The 21,615-nt window shown below is 42.5% G+C and overlaps 1 protein-coding gene across 1 annotated transcript in view; it reads left to right on the top strand.

Moving 5' to 3' along the window:
* gxylt2 (glucoside xylosyltransferase 2) overlaps nucleotides 1-21,615 on the top strand; it is a 59,213-nt gene that overhangs the window by 33,329 nt on the left and 4,269 nt on the right. The window contains exons 2-6 of the mRNA XM_085455778.1: nucleotides 15,969-16,167; nucleotides 17,152-17,283; nucleotides 19,487-19,738; nucleotides 20,067-20,190; nucleotides 21,009-21,181. Coding sequence (XP_085311904.1) covers nucleotides 15,969-16,167; nucleotides 17,152-17,283; nucleotides 19,487-19,738; nucleotides 20,067-20,190; nucleotides 21,009-21,181 — 880 coding nt within the window. The remainder of the gene's footprint in view (nucleotides 1-15,968; nucleotides 16,168-17,151; nucleotides 17,284-19,486; nucleotides 19,739-20,066; nucleotides 20,191-21,008; nucleotides 21,182-21,615) is intronic.

Below are 21,615 nucleotides of genomic sequence, written 5' to 3'. Positions count from 1 at the left end.
AGGGTGTAGTTGACACTGTCCAAATTTGAAGGTTATGAAATGAAACCCCAAGGAGGAGTTCGTTAAAGTTCGAGGCATGGAAATGGCAAAATTAGAGCCAAAATGTCACCTTCTCTTCCAAATGGCGGACTTCCTGTTGGGTTTGCGTCAATGGGCCCACAGACTTTTTTGTTCGTCTTGGCATGATACACATGTGTGCCAAATTTCATACATGTAGCTCAAACGATGTGGTCGTAGGGCTGCATTTAACAAGGCATAGGTGGCGCTGTAGAGCCATTTCCCAGTGCTCATATGTAAAACCATTAAAATACAAAATTTTTCACCAGACCTGGCATGTGTGCAAAATTTCATGAGTTTTTGAGCATGTTTAGGCCCTCAAAAAGGCCCTTGTTTGGGGTGAATAATAATAATAATAATAATAATAATAATAAGAAACGGAGCAGATACAATAGGGCCTTCGCACTCTCGGTGCTCGGGCCCTAATAATAAGAAACGGAGCAGATACAATAGGGCCTTCGCACTCTCGGTGCTCGGGCCCTAATTAAAGCTGCAAGCAGCGTTATGAGGGCCCTCGCACCCTGGCGTGTCGAGCCACGCCCAACACCTAAAACCAGCACGTCCAATGTGATGTCACATTGATGGAATTCATGCATTTAACCACCAGCTAACATTTCATCTCATTGAACCATGATTATAGTCGTCCCACTAGGTGGCGCTCTAACTATTACTGACAAATGGCATAACAAACATTTCCGAGCTCGAGTCTCATCACACCTGCGACGTTTGGGAGAGATTGGATATTGTGTTTTTGAGTGACAGCAGATTACTGCTTTTTGGCGAGTGATTGAAACTCTAAGTGCCGCCATGACCACCCCGTTTCCCTGAACGTAAAAAGCTTCGCAATTTAACATCACAAAGGTCTTTAGATTCCACAAACTTCAGATCGGTCCAATCTGATGAAATCCCTTGGAGGAGTTCGTCAAAGTATGAAGCCTGAAAAGAGGGGAAAATGTCGCCAAAATTACACATGAATTTTAAAATGGCTGACTTCCTGTTGGATTTGGGATATTGCTCCAAGAGACTTTTTTGTACATCTTAATATCTTCCATGAGCTTACCAAGTTTCAGACTCATAGATAAAACACAGAGCAGGGGCTGATATTTTGAAACTTTGTAGGGGGCGCTGTGGAGCAATTTCGCGCTATTCAATGAAAATGATCACATGACAACAAAGCCTTCATCCATTTGGGGGTGTGTGCCAAATTTCAAGCCTCTATAAACTTTCCAAGCCCCTCAAAAGCCACTTCATCTTTCATGTTGAACCGCGTTGCCACCAGGGTGCGCCGTTCAGTGTAAAGTCACAATTTTTGCACTGAAGCATCACGAGGGACTGATGGTGATATTCACCGCTTTTGAGGTGGCCACGATGAACCTGTGAAAATCAGTACAACAAAATTAAAGCCATGACATTTCCTGTGGCCACTAGGTGGCGCTGTCCGTATTTCCGACAATGGGCACGTCAATCTGTTCAGGGCGGGTCTGACATCATGCCTGTAAAGTCTGGTACTGATCAGACTGGATTTCATTGAGTTATACTAATTTGTTTCTTCATGGCGTGACATCAAAGTTCGCCATGCTGCTGGGGTCACACCCTTTTGCGAAAAGTCACAGTTTTCACTGTAACCCAAGACCAACTCCTTAAGGCTTTCCTGGAGAAATTTGAGGCTGCAGGTGTCACCCATCACTATACTGTACCCCAAAGTGTAAAACATGACATTTCCTGTTCCCACTAGGTGGCGCTGTCACTGGTGTCAAATATGGCAGTTGAAATATGTTCAGGGGTGGAGCCTTATCATATGTGTTCACTTTGGTCAAGGTCAGAAAATGTATGACAAAATGAGAGGCAATAAGATTTTCATGGCGAGTCATCGAAATTCGCCATGGCGCCACGGCCTCATAGTATTGTGAAAACTCAAAAGCTCCGCAATTTAACATGGCACAAGGGTGTAGTTGACACTGACCAAAGATGAAGCTTATACAACCAAATCCCAAGGAGGAGTTCGCAAAAGTTCGAGGCATGGAAATGGCAAAATTAGAGCCAAAATGTCACCTTCTCTTCCAAATGGCGGACTTCCTGTTGGGTTTGCATCAATGGGCCCACAGACTTTTTTGTTCGACTCGGCATGATACACATGTGTGCCAAATTTCATACATGTAGCTCAAACCATGTGGTCGTAGGGCTGCATTTAACAAGGCATAGGTGGCGCTCTAGAGCCATTTCCCAGTGCTCATATGTAAAACCATTAAAATACAAAATTTTTCACCAGACCTGGCATGTGTGCAAAATTTCATGAGTTTTTGAGCATGTTTAGGCCCTCAAAAAGGCCCTTGTTTCGCCTGAATAATAATAATAATAATAATAATAATAATAATAATAATAATAATTAAAGCTGCAAGCAGCGTTATGAGGGCCCTCGCACCCCCGGCGCGTCGAGCCACGCCCAACACCTAAAACCAGCACGTCCGATCTGATGTCACATTGATGGAATTCATGCATTTAACCACCAGCTAACATTTCAACTCATTCATTCATGATTAGTTAGTCGTTCCACTAGGTGGCGCTCTAACCATTATGTACAAATGGCATAACAAACATTTCCGAACTCGAGTCTCATTATGCCTGCGACCTTTGGGTGAGATTGGACATTGTGTTTTTGAGTGAAAGCAGATTACTTCTTTTTGGCGAGTGATTGAAACTCCACATGCCGCCATGACCACCCCGTTTCCCTGAACGTAAAAAGCTTCGCAATTTAACAACACAAAGGTCTTTGGATTCCACACACTGAAGAATAGTGCAATCTGATGAAATCCCTTGGAGGAGTTCGTCAAAGAACGATGCCTGAAAAGAGGGGAAAATGTTGCCAAAATTGCACATTAATTTTAAAATGGCTGACTTCCTGTTGGATTTGGGATATTGCTCCAAGAGACTTTTTTTTACATCTTGATATCTCCTATAAGCTTACCAGGTTTCAGACTCATACATAAAACACAGAGCAGGGGCTGTGATTTTGAAATTTTGTAGGGGGCGCTGTGGAGCCATTTTGGGATATTCAATGAAAATGATCACATAACAACAAAGCCTTAACCACATTGGAGGTGTGCGCCAAATTTCAAGACTTTTTAAACTTTCCAAGCCCCTCAAAAGCCACTTCATCTTTCATGGTGAACCGCGTTGCCACCAGGGTGCGGCGTTCAGTTTAAAGTCACAATTTTTGCACTGAAGCATCACAAGGGACTGATGGTGACATTCACCGCTTTTGAGGTGGCCACGATCAACCTGTGAAAATCAGTACAACAAAATTAAAGCCATGACATTTCCTGTTCCCACTAGGTGGCGCTGTCCGTATTCCCGACAATGGGCACATCAATCTGTTCAGGGCGGGTCTGACATCATGCCTGTAAAGTCTGGTACTGATCAGACTGGATTTCATTGAGTTATACTAATTTGTTTCTTCATGGCGTGACATCAAAGTTCGCCATGCTGCTGGGGTCACACCCTTTTGCGAAAAGTCACAGTTTTCACTGTAACCCAAGACCAACTCCTTAAGGCTTTTCTGGAGAAATTTGAGGCTGCAGATGTCACCCATCACTATACTGTACCCCAAAGTGTAAAACATGACATTTCCTGTTCCCACTAGGTGGCGCTGTCCTTGATGTCAAATATGGCAGTTGAAATATGTTCAGGGGTGGAGCCTTATCATAGGTGTGCTCTTTGGTCCAGATCGGAACATGTATGACAGAATGAGAGGCAATAAGATTTTCATGGCGAGTCATCGAAATTCGCCGTGGCGCCACGGCCTCACCGTATTGTGAAAACTCAAAAGCTCCGCAATTTAACATGGCACAAGGGTGTAGTTGGCACTGACCAAATATGAAGCTTATACGACCAATTTCCAAGGAGGAGTTCGTTAAAGTTCGAGGCATGGAAATGGCAAAATTAGAGCCAAAATGTCACCTTCTCTTCCAAATGGCGGACTTCCTGTTGGGTTTGCGTCAATGGGCCCACAGACTTTTTTGTTCGTCTTGGCATGATACACATGTGTGCCAAATTTCATACATGTAGCTCAAACGATGTGGTCGTAGGGCTGCATTTAACAAGGCATAGGTGGCGCTGTAGAGCCATTTCCCAGTGCTCATATGTAAAACCATTAAAATACAAAATTTTTCACCAGACCTGGCATGTGTGCAAAATTTCATGAGTTTTTGAGCATGTTTAGGCCCTCAAAAAGGCCCTTGTTTGGGGTGAATAATAATAATAATAATAATAATTAAAGCTGCAAGCAGCGTTATGAGGGCCCTCGCACCCCCGGCGCGTCGAGCCACGCCCAACACCTAAAACCAGCACGTCCGATCGATGTCACATTGATGGAATTCATGCATTTAACCACCAGCTAACATTTCAACTCATTCATTCATGATTAGCTAGTCGTTCCACTAGGTGGCGCTCTAACCATTATGTACAAATGGCATAACAAACATTTCCGAACTCGAGTCTCATTATGCCTGCGACCTTTGGGAGAGATTGGACATTGTGTTTTTGAGTAACAGCAGATTACTGCGTTTTGGCGAGTGATTGAGAGTCTACGTGCCGCCATAACCACCCCGTTTCCCTGAACGTAAAAAGCTTCGCAATTTAACAACACAAAGGTCTTTCGATTCCACACACTGAAGAATAGTGCAATATGATGAAATCCCTTGGAGGAGTTCGTCAAAGAACGATGCCTGAAAAGAGGGGAAAATGTTGCCAAAATTGCACATTAATTTTAAAATGGCTGACTTCCTGTTGGATTTGGGATATTGCTCCAGGAGACTTTTTTGTACATCTTGATATCTCCTATAAGTTTACCAGGTTTCAGACTCATACATAAAACACAGAGCAGGGGCTGTGATTTTGAAATTTTGTAGGGGGCGCTGTGGAGCCATTTTGGGATATTCAATGAAAATGATCACATAACAACAAAGCCTTAAGCACAATGGAGGTGTGCGCCAAATTTCAAGACTTTTTAAACTTTCCAAGCCCCTCAAAAGCCACTTCATTTTTCATGGTGAACAGCGTTGCCACCAGGGTGCGCCGTTCAGTTTAAAGTCACAATTTTTGCACTAAAGCATCATCAAGGACTGATGGTGATATTCACCGCTTTTGAGGTGGCCACTATGAACCTGTGAAAATCAGTACAACAAAGTGTAAGACATGACATTTCCTGTTCCCACTAGGTGGCGCTCTTCATATTCCTGACAATGGGCACATCAATCTGTTCAGGGCGGGTGTGACATCATGCCTGTAAAGTCTGGTACTAATCAGACTGGATTTCATGGAGTTATACTAATTTGTTTCTTCATGGCGAGACATCAAAGTTCGCCATGCTGCTGGGGTCACACCCTTTGGCGAAAAGTCACAGTTTTCACTGTAACCCAAGACCAACTCCTTAAGGCTTTCCTGGAGAAATTTGAGGCTGCAGATGCCACCCATCACTATACTGTACCCCAAAGTGTAAAACATGACATTTCCTGTTCCCACTAGGTGGCGCTGTCCTTGATGTCAAATATGGCAGTTGAAATATGTTCAGGGCTGGAGCCTTATCATATGTGTTCACTTTGGTCAAGGTCAGAAAATGTATGACAGAATGAGAGGCAATAAGATTTTCATGGCGAGTCATCGAAATTCGCCGTGGCGCCACGGCCTCATGGTATTGTGAAAACTCAAAAGCTCCGCAATTTAACATGGCACAAGGGTGTAGTTGACACTGTCCAAATTTGAAGCTTATACGCCCAAATCCCAAGGAGGAGTTCGAAAAAGTTCGAGGCATGGAAATGGCAAAATTAGAGCCAAAATGTCACCTTCACTTCTAAATGGCGGACTTCCTGTTGGGTTTGCATCAATGGGCCCACAGACTTTTTTGTTCGACTCGGCATGATACACATGTGTGCCAAATTTCATACATGTAGCTGAAACGATGTGGTCGTAGGGCTGCATTTAACAAGGCATAGGTGGCGCTGTAGAGCCATTTCCCAGTGCTCATATGTAAAACCATTAAAATACAAAATTTTTCACCAGACCTGGCATGTGTGCAAAATTTCATGAGTTTTTGAGCATGTTTAGGCCCTCAAAAAGGCCCTTGTTTTGCCTGAATAATAATAATAATAATTAAAGCTGCAAGCAGCGTTATGAGGGCCCTCGCACCCCCGGCGCGTCGAGCCACGCCCAACACCTAAAACCAGCACCTCCGATCTGATGTCACATTGATGGAATTCATGCATTTAACCACCAGCTAACATTTCAACTCATTCATTCATGATTAGTTAGTCGTTCCACTAGGTGGCGCTCTAACCATTATGTACAAATGGCATAACAAACACTTCCAAGCTCAAGTCTCATCACACCTGCGACCTTTGGGAGAGATTGGACATTGTGTTTTTGAGTGACAGCAGATTACTGCTTTTTGGCGAGTGATTCAAACTCTAAGTGCCGCCATAACCACCCCGTTTCCTTGAACGTAAAAAGCTTCGCAATTTAACATCACAAAGGTCTTTAGATTCCACACACTGGAGAATGGTTCAATATGATGAAATCCCTTGGAGGAGTTCGTCAAAGTATGAAGCCTGAAAAGAGGGGAAAATGTCGCCAAAATTGCACATTAATTTTAAAATGGCTGACTTCCTGTTGGATTTGGGATATTGCTCCAAGAGACTTTTTTGTACATCTTGATATTTTCCATAAGCTTACCAGGTTTCAGACTCATAGATGAAACACAGAGCAGGGGCTGTTGTTTTGAAATTTTGTAGGGGGCGCTGTGGAGCAATTTCGCGCTATTCAATGAAAATGATCACATGACAACAAAGCCTTCATCCATTTGGAGGTGTGGGCCAAATTTCAAGCCTCTATAAACTTGCAAGCCCCTCAAAAGCCACTTCATCTTTCATGTTGAACAGCGTTGCCACCAGGGTGCGCCGTTCAGTTTAAAGTCACAATTTTTGCACTGAAGCATCACGAGGGACTGATGTTGATATTCACCGCTTTTGAGGTGGCCACGATGAACCTGTGAAAATCAGTACAACAAAATTAAAGCCATGACATTTCCTGTTGCCACTAGGTGGCGCTGTACGTATTCCCGACAATGGGCACATCAATCTGTTCAGGGCGCGTCTGACATCATGCCTGTAAAGTCTGGTACTGAACAGACTGGATTTCATTGAGTTATACTAATTTGTTTCTTCATGGCGTGATATCAAAGTTCGCCATGCTGCTGGGGTCACACCCTTTTGCGAAAAGTCACAGTTTTCACTGTAATCCAAGACCAACTCCTTAAGGCTTTCCTGGAGAAATTTGAGGCTGCAGGTGTCACCCATCACTATACTGTACCCCAAAGTGTAAAACATGACATTTCCTGTTGCCACTAGGTGGCGCTGTCCCTGGTGTCAAATATGGCAGTTGAAATATGTTCAGGGATGGAGCCTTATCATATGTGTTCACTTTGGTCAAGGTCAGAAAATGTATGACAAAATGAGAGGCAATAAGATTTTCATGGCGAGTCATCGAAATTCGCCGTGGCGCCACGGCCTCACCGTATTGTGAAAACTCAAAAGCTCCGCAATTTAACATGGCACAAGGGTGTAGTTGACACTGACCAAATATGAAGCTTATACGACCAATTTCCAAGGAGGAGTTCGTTAAAGTTCGAGGCATGGAAATGGCAAAATTAGAGCCAAAATGTCACCTTCTCTTCCAAATGGCGGACTTCCTGTTGGGTTTGCGTCAATGGGCCCACAGACTTTTTTGTTCGTCTTGGCATGATACACATGTGTGCCAAATTTCATACATGTAGCTCAAACGATGTGGTCGTAGGGCTGCATTTAATAAGGCATAGGTGGCGCTGTAGAGCCATTTCCCAGTGCTCATATGTAAAACCATTAAAATACAAAATTTTTCACCAGACCTGGCATGTGTGCAAAATTTCATGAGTTTTTGAGCATGTTTAGGCCCTCAAAAAGGCCCTTGTTTGGGGTGAATAATAATAATAATAATAATTAAAGCTGCAAGCAGCGTTATGAGGGCCCTCGCACCCCGGCGTGTCGAGCCACGCCCAACACCTAAAACCAGCACGTCCGATCTGATGTCACATTGATGGAATTCATGCATTTAACCAACAGCTAACCTTTCATCTCATTCAATCATGATTATAGTCATCCCACTAGGTGGCGCTCTAACCATTAATGACAAATGGCATAACAAACATTTCCGAGCTTGAGTCTCATCATGCCTGCGACCTTTGGGAGAGATTGGACATTGTGTTTTTGAGTGACAGCAGATTACTGCTTTTTGGCGAGTGATTCAAACTCCACGTGGCGCCATGACCATCCCGTTTCCCTGAACGTAAAAAGCTTCGCAATTTAACATCACAAAGGTCTTTAGATTCCACACACTGGAGAATGGTTCAATATGATGAAATCCCTTGGAGGAGTTCGTCAAAGTATGAAGCCTGAAAAGATGGGAAAATGTCGCCAAAATTACACATTAATTTTAAAATGGCTGACTTCCTGTTGGATTTGGGATATTGCTCCAAGAGACTTTTTTGTACATCTTGATATTTTCCATAAGCTTACCAGGTTTCAGACTCATAGATGAAACACAGAGCAGGGGCTGTTGTTTTGAAATTTTGTAGGGGGCGCTGTGGAGCAATTTCGCGCTATTCAATGAAAATGATCACATGACAACAAAGCCTACATCCATTTGGAGGTGTGTGCCAAATTTCAAGCCTCTATAAACTTTCCAAGCCCCTCAAAATTAACTTCATCTTTCATGGTGAAATGCGATGCCACCAGGGTGCGCCATTCAGTTTAAAGTCACAATTTTTGCACTGAAGCATCACGAGGGACTGATGTTGATATTCACCGCTTTTGAGGTGGCCACGATGAACCTGTGAAAATCAGTACAACAAAATTAAAGCCATGACATTTCCTGTTGCCACTAGGTGGCGCTGTCCGTATTTCCGACAATGGGCACATCAATCTGTTCAGGGCGCGTCTGACATCATGCCTGTAAAGTCTGGTACTGATCAGACTGGATTTCATTGAGTTATACTAATTTGTTTCTTCATGGCGTGACATCAAAGTTCGCCATGCTGCTGGGGTCACACCCTTTCGCGAAAACTCACAGTTTTCACTGTAACCCAAGACCAACTCCTTAAGGCTTTCCTGGAGAAATTTGAGGCTGCAGATGTCACCCATCACTATACTGTACCCCAAAGTGTAAAACATGACATTTCCTGTTCCCACTAGGTGGCGCTGTCCTTGATGTCAAATATGGCAGTTGAAATATGTTTAGGGGTGGAGCCTTATCATATGTGTTCACTTTGGTCAAGGTCAGAAAATCTATGACAAAATGAGAGGCAATAAGATTTTCATGGCGAGTCATCGAAATTCGCCATGGCGCCACGGCCTCATAGTATTGTGAAAACTCAAAAGCTCCGCAATTTAACATGGCACAAGGGTGTAGTTGACACTGTCCAAATTTGAAGGTTATGAAATGAAACACCAAGGAGGAGTTCGCAAAAGTTCGAGGCATGGAAATGGCAAAATTAGAGCCAAAATGTCACCTTCTCTTCCAAATGGCGGACTTCCTGTTGGGTTTGCGTCAATGGGCCCACAGACTTTTTTGTTCGTCTTGGCATGATACACATGTGTGCCAAATTTCATACATGTAGCTCAAACGAAGTGGTCGTAGGGCTGCATTTAACAAGGCATAGGTGGCGCTCTAGAGCCATTTCCCAGTGCTCATATGTAAAACCATTAAAATACAAAATTTTTCACCAGACCTGGCATGTGTGCAAAATTTCATGAGTTTTTGAGCATGTTTAGGCCCTCAAAAAGGCCCTTGTTTCGCCTGAATAATAATAATAATAATAATAATAATAATAATAATAAGAAACGGAGCAGATACAATAGGGCCTTCGCACTCTCGGTGCTCGGGCCCTAATAATAAGAAACGGAGCAGATACAATAGGGCCTTCGCACTCTCGGTGCTCGGGCCCTAATAATAATAATAAGAAACGGAGCAGATACAATAGGGCCTTCGCACTCTCGGTGCTCGGGCCCTAATAATAAGAAACGGAGCAGATACAATAGGGCCTTCGCACTCTCAGTGCTCGGGCCCTAATAAATGATTAATAATAGAAGCATTTACTGAGCACTAAGCTGATTCATTGATCAGCCAAGCTGCAAAAACTTTGATCTACTGGGATGAGTAGGACTCTGATGCCAGATGTTTGCTTTGTATTCGTTTCTGGCAGCTTGACATTATAGGGAAAAAAATCTTTTATACCTTTACACAACTCAATAAAGCTATTTGAAGATGTCACTTTGGGCTCAGGGAGGTGGTGATTGGTGTATTCAACTCATTTTTGGAAGTTTTCGTGTGCACATTCCAGCTTTCACAGAAAGTCCTTTATCTTTTAATGTCAACCCCGCATTTGCATTTATTTTCATGACTGACTACGCTGTTAATCGCATTTACACATGCCAAAGTTAGAAAAATGGATTTTTGTGGTAGTTCCCACTTTCACTTCATTTCCAAAGTGTCTTTGAGCTGCAGGGGTGTATGATACACAGGCAGTCATGGCATAGGAACTTACCATGCTGGTGTTTGATGGTTGTTATCACTGTAAAAGAGGTGTTTGCGTGGTGCTTTTTTGGTTCTTATATACCACTGGTTTCTCTTACTGGTAAAAGTTAAATAAACATTTCATATATGCTTAAAGATCTGGGATGTTCTGATATGAGATGGAGATACCTGCTGTAAAGATCTCACCAAACACTCATTTGCTAAACTCTCCACTAACATCCATCAGCCGTATCACTCTGCTGAAGGAAGCAGCAGCATACCCATGACATATCTATCACTACCACCTCATCTCCTGAAGCTATAGGCCAGGGACAAGATGTGTATTTCCAACGTTTAGTGCAGTGTGGAAAATCTCACCATTAGACGTCCATAGATTACAGAGCGTAGTCGTAGCTACAGTAGGATCACCATTACTCTTTAGTGAGCCCTTTTAGTCTGGAGGAGGTAAAAGGAGTCGAGGAGTCAGCGAAGCTCGCTTCTGTGCACTGACAGATATACTGATGTTGAGGATATCCTCAACGTTTTCTGTCAGTAAGCGCTGGTGTTTTTGTCAGTGTTAGCTGCTGTTAGCTGGCGTTAGTGGGTCTAACATTGCTGGACTTGGAAACTTCAAGAACTCACACAGTATGAGAATGTAATCAAACAGTTGTAATCAAGCTGTTTTTGTTATTTAGCCGACTTAACGTCAGCTGCTCGGAGATGGAACGGTCACATGTCCAATCTGCTGACAATAACTGTCGTTTTCGTGTGTTAGAGCCCCGACTTCAGTTCAGGAGATGAGGCTTGAGGTGAGGAGGAAGAGCGTGACGTTTTATCCAGATGCCAGCCATGTTGTTTCTGTCCTTTGCATTTTGATTTTCAGATGATAAACCATTGGTATGATCCTTCGTATCTTGAGTCTGAAGGTGCAGGCTTGCATTAAAACTTGCCTCCATGCACACAAACGCCTACAAGTTCTGCTCTCTTCCGCCTTTGGTGTTCTACGCATTTGCCCTGCATGTAGGCGCGTATATAAAACATGATTAGGCAGAATGGCAGTGTACTTTTAGTACCAGTCCAAAGCAGAGATAAATGGAGAGGGTTGTGTCATGGAGTGCATTTGGCATAAAATCTTAGCTATATCAAACACGTGGTTCATAAAATATGAAGAAGAAGATTCAGTATGGCATGAAATAAGCAACTTACTGTTTACAGACATCAATCCGAGGACCCCAAGTCCTTTTTCAACCACCTTTTGCAACCATCTTGCCATTTTGGTTATTAGACATTTGTGAGGTGGCTTCAGTTTTCAGACCCAGAAGCCGTTTCCTTCTTTTTAACCGTCTATGTGTGGGAATCACATCACAGTCCCAATGTCCCCACTTTTTTTTTTAATCTATTAGAAATGTCCATATTTAGTACCAGTGCATCCTACTGCTGTATAATACTTTGATTTGCATTTGCAATTTAACTTTAGAGGTTTGTGGTGGACACAGAAAAGAGGATATGATGATGGCAGCAGTGCGTGCGTGCCGCTCTCTGTTCAGGTTTCTTTGCATCGGCCTCTCTGATGAATCTCTTACTGGGTTTTAGAGTTTGTGAAAGTGAATATCTCCGGCCTGAGTCAGCGCGTTTTGGTCGTTTAAGAACTGCGCTGACACGTTGCATGTTTATTTTAGCACGTTCGGCTCAGCATGCTGATGAATGCAAATGTTCTGAGAGGGCAGCTGAAATGAACACATAAAACCAGATTCTTGTGGCAGCTGCGTCAGTGATTGTTCATGAGTGGTCACATGCGATCTGAGGTTTTCTTCTGTTTTCTCTTGTGCCCCAGCTGAATAACATTCAAGCAAAGAATCCAGCGGATCAGCCCCGAGAAGTAGCTCTGGCACTCTCTGTCGTATAGTCTCAACTTTAATCAGCTGAATTCTGTTTAACCACTTGAGACGGGCTTCTTCAAACCAATGCGAACACATCGGTCAGAAGTCCACCAAACAGAGTTACATTCGGATTAATTAAATGTCTTCAAGGTGTTCTCTGGGACATCGCTTGTACATTTTTCTTTTATCTCTAGAGGCGCTGCCTTTTTCCTCTCCTTGCGTGCTTTGAAAGGGTCGGTGGTGGTGCTTTTGTAGGCGAAGGGTTCCTCTTGTGCCTGCTATGCAGCCGATAAGGAATTCAAGTCCTTTTGTACCTCGTCTGTGCTTTTTGACTGCTTCCAGATGTGAGGAGCGGTGCCATGACACAAACCATTATGTGAGCAGCCCATGCTTAATGTGGCAAACACATTATTAACGTATTTTTTATGTGGGGTTTTTTTTGTCTTGTCATTCAGGTTTATGCAAAAAAGCCTTTATTTATTTTGCATGACTAAGTGCAACGCGATTGCATCCTTGCAGGGGATAGGGATTGCATTTTTCTGTGGGGAAATGGGTTGTGTGTTCAACAACCTTGACAGAACATCAGCCCCTGAAGCGTGGCGGACAGATTTCTCAGCACCTTCTCGTTCATCCTAATCTGCAGTTCATCATTGTCCCGCACCCATGCAGAAAACGAAGTGTCACGCTTGAGGACTGCCCCGCAACCCACCTGTCGAGTTTCACTCTTCTCCCTTCCTATCCATTTTATGCTAGGCTCCCGCTTGTTTCAGACGCAGAGGAAATGCAGGTCTTCTACAACTGTCTTCTCCATTTTGCCTTCCCCAGCTCTCCTCCTCAAAGAAAAAAACAAGCAAAAAAAGCTATATGTTGAAACAAAAGGTTCTTTGTTCTTTTATTCGTGCCAGACTTTTTCCTCTTTGGCTAGGTCAACATTCATGTTGAAGGTATTGTTATCACAAGCGGCCCCATGTAGTGCTTACACAGAAGAAAAATAGATGATGTTGACCTTAACTTTAGGCTGCCCCATTACATAAATGTTTCCCTATCATAGAGCAGGCTAGGCCGCGCTGCTCTGCAGAGAGAGCGCTTAAACCCGATAAAGAACCCCCTTCCCTTTGAACATGGAAGAGCAAAGTCCAGTCGCAGAGGTAGTCGTGTGTGAAGGTGTTTGTTAAATGATATACTGAGGCGCACATGTAACATGACTGAGAAAAATAGTTGACCTTTCATTTCGATAGGAGGATGGCTGCTTGTTATTTTTTTTAAATTCTTCACTTCCTCCTGTTGTCATCCATATAAATCCCAAATGATGTTTTTGTTGTTGAAGTAAGAAGCCGGTACTATTAATACTGACATCCATACAAGTGGCAAAAAGAGCTTAAGGCTGAATGCATTTGTTTTTTAACAGATATAATTATTCCCAGTATCACCCAGACGATTTGCACCGACTTTAAAAAGATAACAGCAGGAATAGAAACAAAACACGCTGTAATGAAGGGAAAGTGGAATCACAACCTTTTACTCAATACGCTGAACCTAACCTTGCTTAAACGTTATATGGTGTGATGTTATTGCTTAGCTTCTTTTTTAAAGCTTTGATTATTGATTCAGTTCAGTTTGTGGGTATTAATTCATGCACAGCTCTCTTAAAGTCTAGGTCTGTCAGGTTGAGCTCTGGACTTTAACTGGGACATTGCAACACTTTGATTCTTTTCTTTTTCAGCCAGTTGTAGATTTGCTGCTGTGCTTGGGGTCACCGGCCTACTGCATGACCCAATTTCAGTCAAGCTTTAGCTGTCAGATAGTTGGCCTCACATTTGCCTTGATTTGTTCAGTCTTTTGATAAATGTGCTAACATGTTAACCAAGGCCTTTAGTGTCTGAATTTGGGGTTTTTTTGTTGGGGTTTTTTGTATTTTCTCTGAGCCTGGGATGAATTTGCTGAAGTGTGGACTCCTGGAAAGGTTGTGCCATTGTTTTAACACACATCTGAATGTTTGCTCCCAGCAAACTGTCAAAACTTGTGCTTTTATAGAGGCGCTCACCGCGCTATGTATTTGATTAGCAGCACCTGCTAATCAAATGTAAACAACTCCTATGTAAGCAGTGAGGGTATACTTAGTTTTCTTTATAACAGGACTACACAGTACATCTTTTGAAAACGCTGTTTTTCACTTGACTGTGGGTCTCTCAAGTTTTGTTTTTTTTGGTGTGGTTTGTGTGCAGCTAGCTTGGTAGCCATTGAGTCTGGTAGAAAATAAACGGTAATATCTTTAGTAAAAACCTTTCGCTGACTAAATAAATGACAGAATGAATCTAAAAATCTCAAATTGGGTTGATATTTTACATATGCAGTGTTTTGTTGTTGTTGTTTTTTTTAAATTTGTTTTAAAGTCGGGTTTTGCAAATCTTCTTTGTGAAATATTAGAAAACCACTCTGTTGTTAACAGACCCTATTGTGCCCTGAATATTTAGACATTTAAAAAAATGCTTTTTTCTATAACATAAAGGACATTTTTAAATGCCCAGTGTGGCTAAATCAAACTGCTGAAGCAGCCTTCATGCTAAACACTGGAGCTAAGTGGAGGTGACGCTAAAGCTCGAGGTTAGCATTTTATTTCTGGCATTTGCATATTTCATTGAAAATTTAACATTTTTACTTTAATTTATACAGCACCAAATCACAACAACGTTTGCTTTAAGGCATAAATGTGAATATTATCTTGCTGAACAAAAACCTAGCATCAAATTGTCTTGGTGATGAACTATGTTCTAGCAGTACAATTACGTAGGGTTTATAAGGTTAAAAAAACGTAGAATTATCTTAATAATTATTATCTGTTTATTCACTTATGGGCTTCCCCACCAAGTAAAAAGTAAAAAGTGTCATGCTTAAGTATAATATTATTTTGGGGTATTTTCATAAATGGTGTTCATGGGGATATATGTGTAGTTATAACCAAAAGCCATCAGTTTATGTTGGCTTACAAGAAATATAAATATAGGTGTCAGCTTTCCAAAGACCATATGGGTTGGAGCTCTTGTGGAAGTCTGAAATTATGGCGTCCGTTTCAGTAATTTCATTTTTCTGTGTATGTTTTGGTTCCACTGTGCTGTGGTCCATCTGTTGAGCACAAATTGCTCTTCACAGGCTCTGCAGCTTGCAGGCCAATTTGCTGGCGATGAGTGAGGGGAACAAGGTTTGTGATTGTCAGCACATACACCCCCACCCCGCCCAAACGTGTGGCCTTGGCCCATTGAAATCTAAAACGGACAGCTAGGTGGAGGAAAAACTCGACATCCGGCACATCTTTTGTTGCAATTACTGCCAGCTTTTGATCTCGATATAGTAATTTCATTATACTGAGGTGTTATTGTTTTTCTTTTATACAAGACTGCCAGTGCTTCATCTTCTACATTTACTCTTTTCTAGTAAACCACGGAGTAATGTAGCCCGACCTGTAACCAGGCGCACCAAGGCGGAGGACGTCATGCATTTGGCCGTGGTGGCTTGTGGGAACCGTCTGAACGAGACCCTCACCATGGTAAAGTCAGCCCTCCTGTTCAGCTTAAAGAAGATCAAGTTTCACATTTTTGCTGAGGACCCCTTGGCCCTGCAGTTTAAAGAAAGGGTAAGAACCCTGTAATGTGTTTTGAGCCAAAAACCTGTATTTTCAATGCACCTTGCTGTCTGCTTTGCTGTTCAGGATCTTACTCTGATTTTTGAGCTACCACAGCACATGTTAAACACTCCTCCTTTCTTTGTAATAGATGACACCGAGATCACAGCAGTTGTAACTCGGAGCCTCTCTTAGACTCACTCTTGTACCCTTTTATCTCAAGGCCGGGGCGTAATATATCACCGAGACACGCTGCGTTATTCCGCCTCCCCCCGCCTCAAAGTCACCTTTACGGAGGTGCGTTGGCGTGACTTTGATTAGTTCCACTGATACTGTAACTAACAGCCTTTTAACATTGCTTCAATTGATGGGCCACAAATATCAGCAGAAGTACCTTTAAACATCTTTAAATCTTAATCCTAAAAGCCCCGTGAGCCAGCGTTCCTGTATGCGGTGAATCACTGCCATGTGTTGAAAATTCCCATGAGGGGGGAGTCGTGGTAGCTGAGGCCTGTAATAATGTGACACATATGCCAGAAAGGAGCCACAGGAAAGGTTAGTCTCACCTCCCTTGATCTCTTATGCTCCTCCTGCTTGTGGCGCTCTCTCTGTCTCTCTCGCTCTTCCCAGGGCCAAACTGTTGAACTGGTGATTATGGAGAGATTTAACGCCTAACTGGTCAGATAACGCGAGCTTCAGCAAACCTCGCCATGCTTTAAGATGGTGCCTTCCCTTGTTTAGATTATTGCGTTTTAATAAAATAGCAGCTGGTTGCTGCACGCGTACCAAAAAGAGCCAATCAGCAGCCGGAGACGTGACTTCATTGTTTGAAATGGCCACCTGCACAAGCTGATAAGTCTGTGAAAAAAGCAAAAGGGAGATTAGCTTTCAGTCTAATTGTTGTTTATCCTGACTCTTTCTCACGCAGCCTGCCTTACTCAAAGTCAGTTAGACGCTTTTTTTGGCGTAACACACCGCATGTTGCTTTACTTTCAGCTGAACCAGTGGCCTCGCTCTGTCGCAGCCAAGTTCCAGTACAGAATCTACTCCATCTCCTTCTCGGTGGGAAACGCTGACGAGTGGAAGAAGCTCTTCAAGCCCTGCGCTGCTCAGAGACTCTTCCTCCCCGTAAGCCTGCCACACTTATCTCACCTAATATCCCCACCATGCTTAATGTCATTAGCCGGTGTTAAGAAAAAATGTTAATCCATCTCTTTTCTACTTAAACAATCTTATTACCCTCTTCACTGGATGATTACAGCTAGATACTGGCTTGTTTATTGATGATTTCATACCTTCTCAGCAGCAATTATGTAACAAATAAGAATTCCCCAGAGAACAAATCCAGTAATTCCATCAAGTGAGGCTCATGCCGCCTATTGATTTCCTTTTTCTGACACGGTTCATTGCAGTAACAGTCAGCGTTCTTACCATGTAATGAACATGTGGCAGATCAATAGGTGTTTTTTTTTTGTCTTGCTGCAAGGCAATCAATAGACATTCACTATTCACTTTATTAGGAACACCTACTGAGCACCTTTCTATTGCCTCGTCAATAATCTGAATTAAATAGAACATGCCTCTTGATTCAGTGTTATCACATATTTCCATATATGTTACAGTTAATGCTGTAGAACTCCCTCATTACTAGAGTCAGACTGTATGGACATAACCGCATCATGTCTCCTGTATTTTGGGAGGTTTGGGGGGGGTTAAGGCGTAACTTGCCATATCTGGACTTCACCCACCAACACTGTATAATCCTCTAGTAGGGTTTGCTGGAACACACAGCAAACTGTACTATTTGTCAATTAATTCTGCTCAAATGTACAGTGGCCCTGAGAGGTCAAATGCATTAAAACAAATAGAAAAGGCTGCAAAAAAGGACTCAAAAGCACAGTGGAAGTTCAATATAAAAACCTCACAATTGAAGCAATTTTGGCATACGAAGGATGGCACTGTGACATGCTTAGAATAAGCAGGGGACTCACTGATGTTGTTGGGGAGAAAAAGATGAAGTTTTTTAGCATCTTTCTCTTTATGGACATTTTCTTAAGTTGCAGTCCGTTTGACCGCTCAGGGTCGCCGTGCAAAAAGGTTCAAAAGGCAGCAACATAAAAAACATTGTGGAGAGCTCTGGTTCAAGTCTAACCACAACTACAGCATCTTCTTTAAGCACGTGTCAGTCAAAGCAGCTACATATCTTTACCAGTATCCAAATGGATGAGGTATTTAAAGGAAAAAAAATATTTACAGGTTCTGTGTTTTGTTTCATTTATCCTTCCATGTAAACTCTAGTTTGTACAGATTGGATTGGTGCTGGTTTAATTGTTTTTCCAAGTAACGTTGCTTGACTTCGCAACATTCCTGTAGCAGTGTAATGAAACCCAGATTTCCTCTTGAAGAACTAAAACTTGTGCACTGCATCCTCCACTTTGTTCTTTAGCGTTCTTCCTCTGCATCTTCCTGTCAGCTGAGCCAGGAAAAAATAAAGCAGTAGTCTGGTTTGCTGCTACAGAGCAGATACTACAGTATGTTTTGAAGGAAATAGCTATCTTCACGTGTTGGTTGGGATAGTTGGGGTTCATTAATACTGACATTCATTTATATGTGCTGTGCCGTCTGATGATACTGCCTAAGAGAAGCCTGTATAATGTAAACAGAAGTGGTCCTAGCACAGAACCCTGTGGTACTCCATAGTTAACTTTAGTGTTTGAAGAGGACTCTCCATTTACATAAACAAATTGGAGACTATTAGATATACATGATACAAACCACTGCACCGGAGTACCTGTAAGGACCCGAAGTCTTTTTGCAACCGCTCTAACAGTAATTTTCCTCCAGCCCAACTGGACAAACGAACAAACTGTATTATTGTAGGGTCTGTAACTTAAAATATAAAGTGCTTTGAGGCAACTGCTGTTAGCATTTGGTACTATATAAATAAAATTTAATTGAATTTGGGGGTTAATTTTCCCTGTATTCTTTTTTAGTACATATTGATAATGTGTGGCATAAACCAGCGGTCCTCAACCCCTGGGCCATGGACTGGTACTGGTCCATGAGTCGTTTGGTACTGGGCCGCGAGAGTTGAGGCTCAGGTGTGACATTTATGGTTTTCAGGGTTTTTATCAGTTTTTATTGTAATTTTCCATCGTTTTTATCGTTAACTCGGTTTCCCTGGGTCTTTTCCCGTGTGTTATGAATAAATCTTTTTTTCGGTTTTATTTTGTTGTATTTATCCGCGACACCTTAAAGGCCGGTCCGTGAAAATATTGTCGAACATAAACTGGCATAAATATTGTATTTACGTCTAAAATTGTACTTCCAGGTCATCTTGAAGGACGTGGACTCTTTACTCTATGTGGACACTGATGTGCTGTTTCTGCGCCCTATGGATGATATCTGGAATCTACTGAAGTCCTTCAACAGGACGCAGCTGGCAGCGATGGCCCCAGAGCACGAGGTACCCAAGATTGGCTGGTACAGCCGGTTTGCCCGCCACCCTTTCTACGGAGTCACGGGCGTCAACTCTGGTGTCATGCTGATGAATCTCACACGGATCCGCAGCACGCTGTTCAAAGTAAGGTCAAAACAGTACTATTTCCCCACACTCTGATCGGTAGAAAGCTAAAGTGGGCTGCAATTTCCTATTTGCATTCTGAAGGGCTGTTTCCTTGAGCTCAAGTGACAGGCAGAGTGCTATGAGTGGGCTGTGATTAAAGCTTTCCAGATTACCATGACAGCATCACAGACTTCTGCCCTCAGAACTCAATTTAACAGCTCTAATACTGGCAGCAGATTGCACATGGAAGCGGGAATGTAAATGTGCTCCGCCTTTGATGATTTTTTTATTTATTTTTTTTAATGCTCCTCTTAAGCTGTTCTTTTTATTAATCCTTGTATTTCAGAACAGTATGATCCCTACTGGCCTGTCTTGGGAGGATCTTCTTCATCCACTCTACCAGAAATACAAGAACCATATCACCTGGGGAGATCAGGACCTCCTCAATATCATCTTCCACTACAACCCAGGTACAAGCTCCTTTTTCAAGTGTGTGTGTGTGTTTGTCTGTATACATAAGAAATGCATTAATTGCACTATGTTACGTTATGTTTAAGGCCTAATCCAAACTGCTTATCCATGCATATGAGTGCACTTTGAAATACCAGTCTGCAGAGAGCCCAAACAACAGCTTCTCACCATCAACATGTTTCCAAAAATTGCATCTTATTTTCACTTTTGCTAAAGTCTGCTTCATGAATCTGGCTGTGTAAACACCAAGGCTGTGGCTGCAGGCGAAAGCAGACTGAGATCCAGCTGCAGCCGCCAGATGTAGGCATCAAATGCTCAGAGCCGTCAGCAGAGCTGGCATCATTCGCATTTGCTCAGAGCCAAATGGAGTGTCTTGTTTTTGTATATTAAGCGCTTTGTGTTCTCTGCTGTCTGAGTATATTCATATATTCATGTTGGTCCATCAGCGTTTTTCTGATCTGTGTTTTTCTTGGTGAGGAAACTTTTTCTCCTGGTAGTAGCGTACATACCAATCAAGGACCTCATGTTCTTTAAGCTAATGCACCACTATTGAGGGTTCAGAACAAATAAGTTAATCAATATTTGTGTTTCTTTTTCTATTGATTTTTATCATGCAATTCAATGATCAGCTCCTCTATTACAGCAGAAGCAGGTTTTTTGTTCTTTGTGCTGACATTAAAACGATCTATTTTCCCAACTCTGTTTATTCTATAATCTTCTGGTATGTCTGGATGCATATTTAGTTTTCCCTTCAAGAAACACATTGATGCAATTACCTGATTAAGAAATAAACCATTTCATCGTTTCCCCCCTCCAGAGCGTCTATTCATCTTTCCATGCCAGTGGAACTACAGACCTGACCACTGTATGTACGGTAGTAACTGCAAAGGGGCTGAAGAGGAAGGCGTGTCCATCCTCCATGGCAACCGTGGCGTATATCATGATGACAAGCAGCCAGCATTTAAAGTAGTCTATGATGCAATCCATGATGTGAGTATCCCAGGAGGATCTGAAAGTTATGTGTGACTTATGCTTCTGAGGGAAATCTTAAATTACATTTATCCCTACGCCACAACCTCTTACGTAACGTTATCAGTTCAGTTTTATTTACATAGTGCCAAATCGCAACAGAAGTTGCCTCAAGGTGCTTTATATTATACAGTAAACACCCTACAATAATACAAAGAAAACCAGAAAAATAAAAAACAACAATCAACAACAACAACAATGACCCCCTGTGAGCAAGAGCTTTAGCAACAGTGGGAAGAAAAAACTCCCTTTTAACAGGAAGACACCTCCAGCAGAATTTGGCTAAGGAAGGAGCGGCCATCTGCCGCGCCCGGTTGGGGTGAGGGGGGGAATGGAATAAAGACACACTGTGGAAGAGAGCCAGAGATGATTAATAACTAATAAATAACTGATAA

The sequence above is a fragment of the Copadichromis virginalis genome, linkage group LG5 (genome assembly GCF_057382275.1).
Source record: "Copadichromis virginalis isolate Kocher_CV1m ecotype Utaka linkage group LG5, C_Virginalis_male_GT1.1, whole genome shotgun sequence".
Taxonomy (NCBI): Eukaryota; Metazoa; Chordata; class Actinopteri; order Cichliformes; family Cichlidae; genus Copadichromis; species Copadichromis virginalis.
Note: the sequence above shows the minus strand (reverse complement) of the source record. Positions and strands in the feature narration are given on the sequence as shown.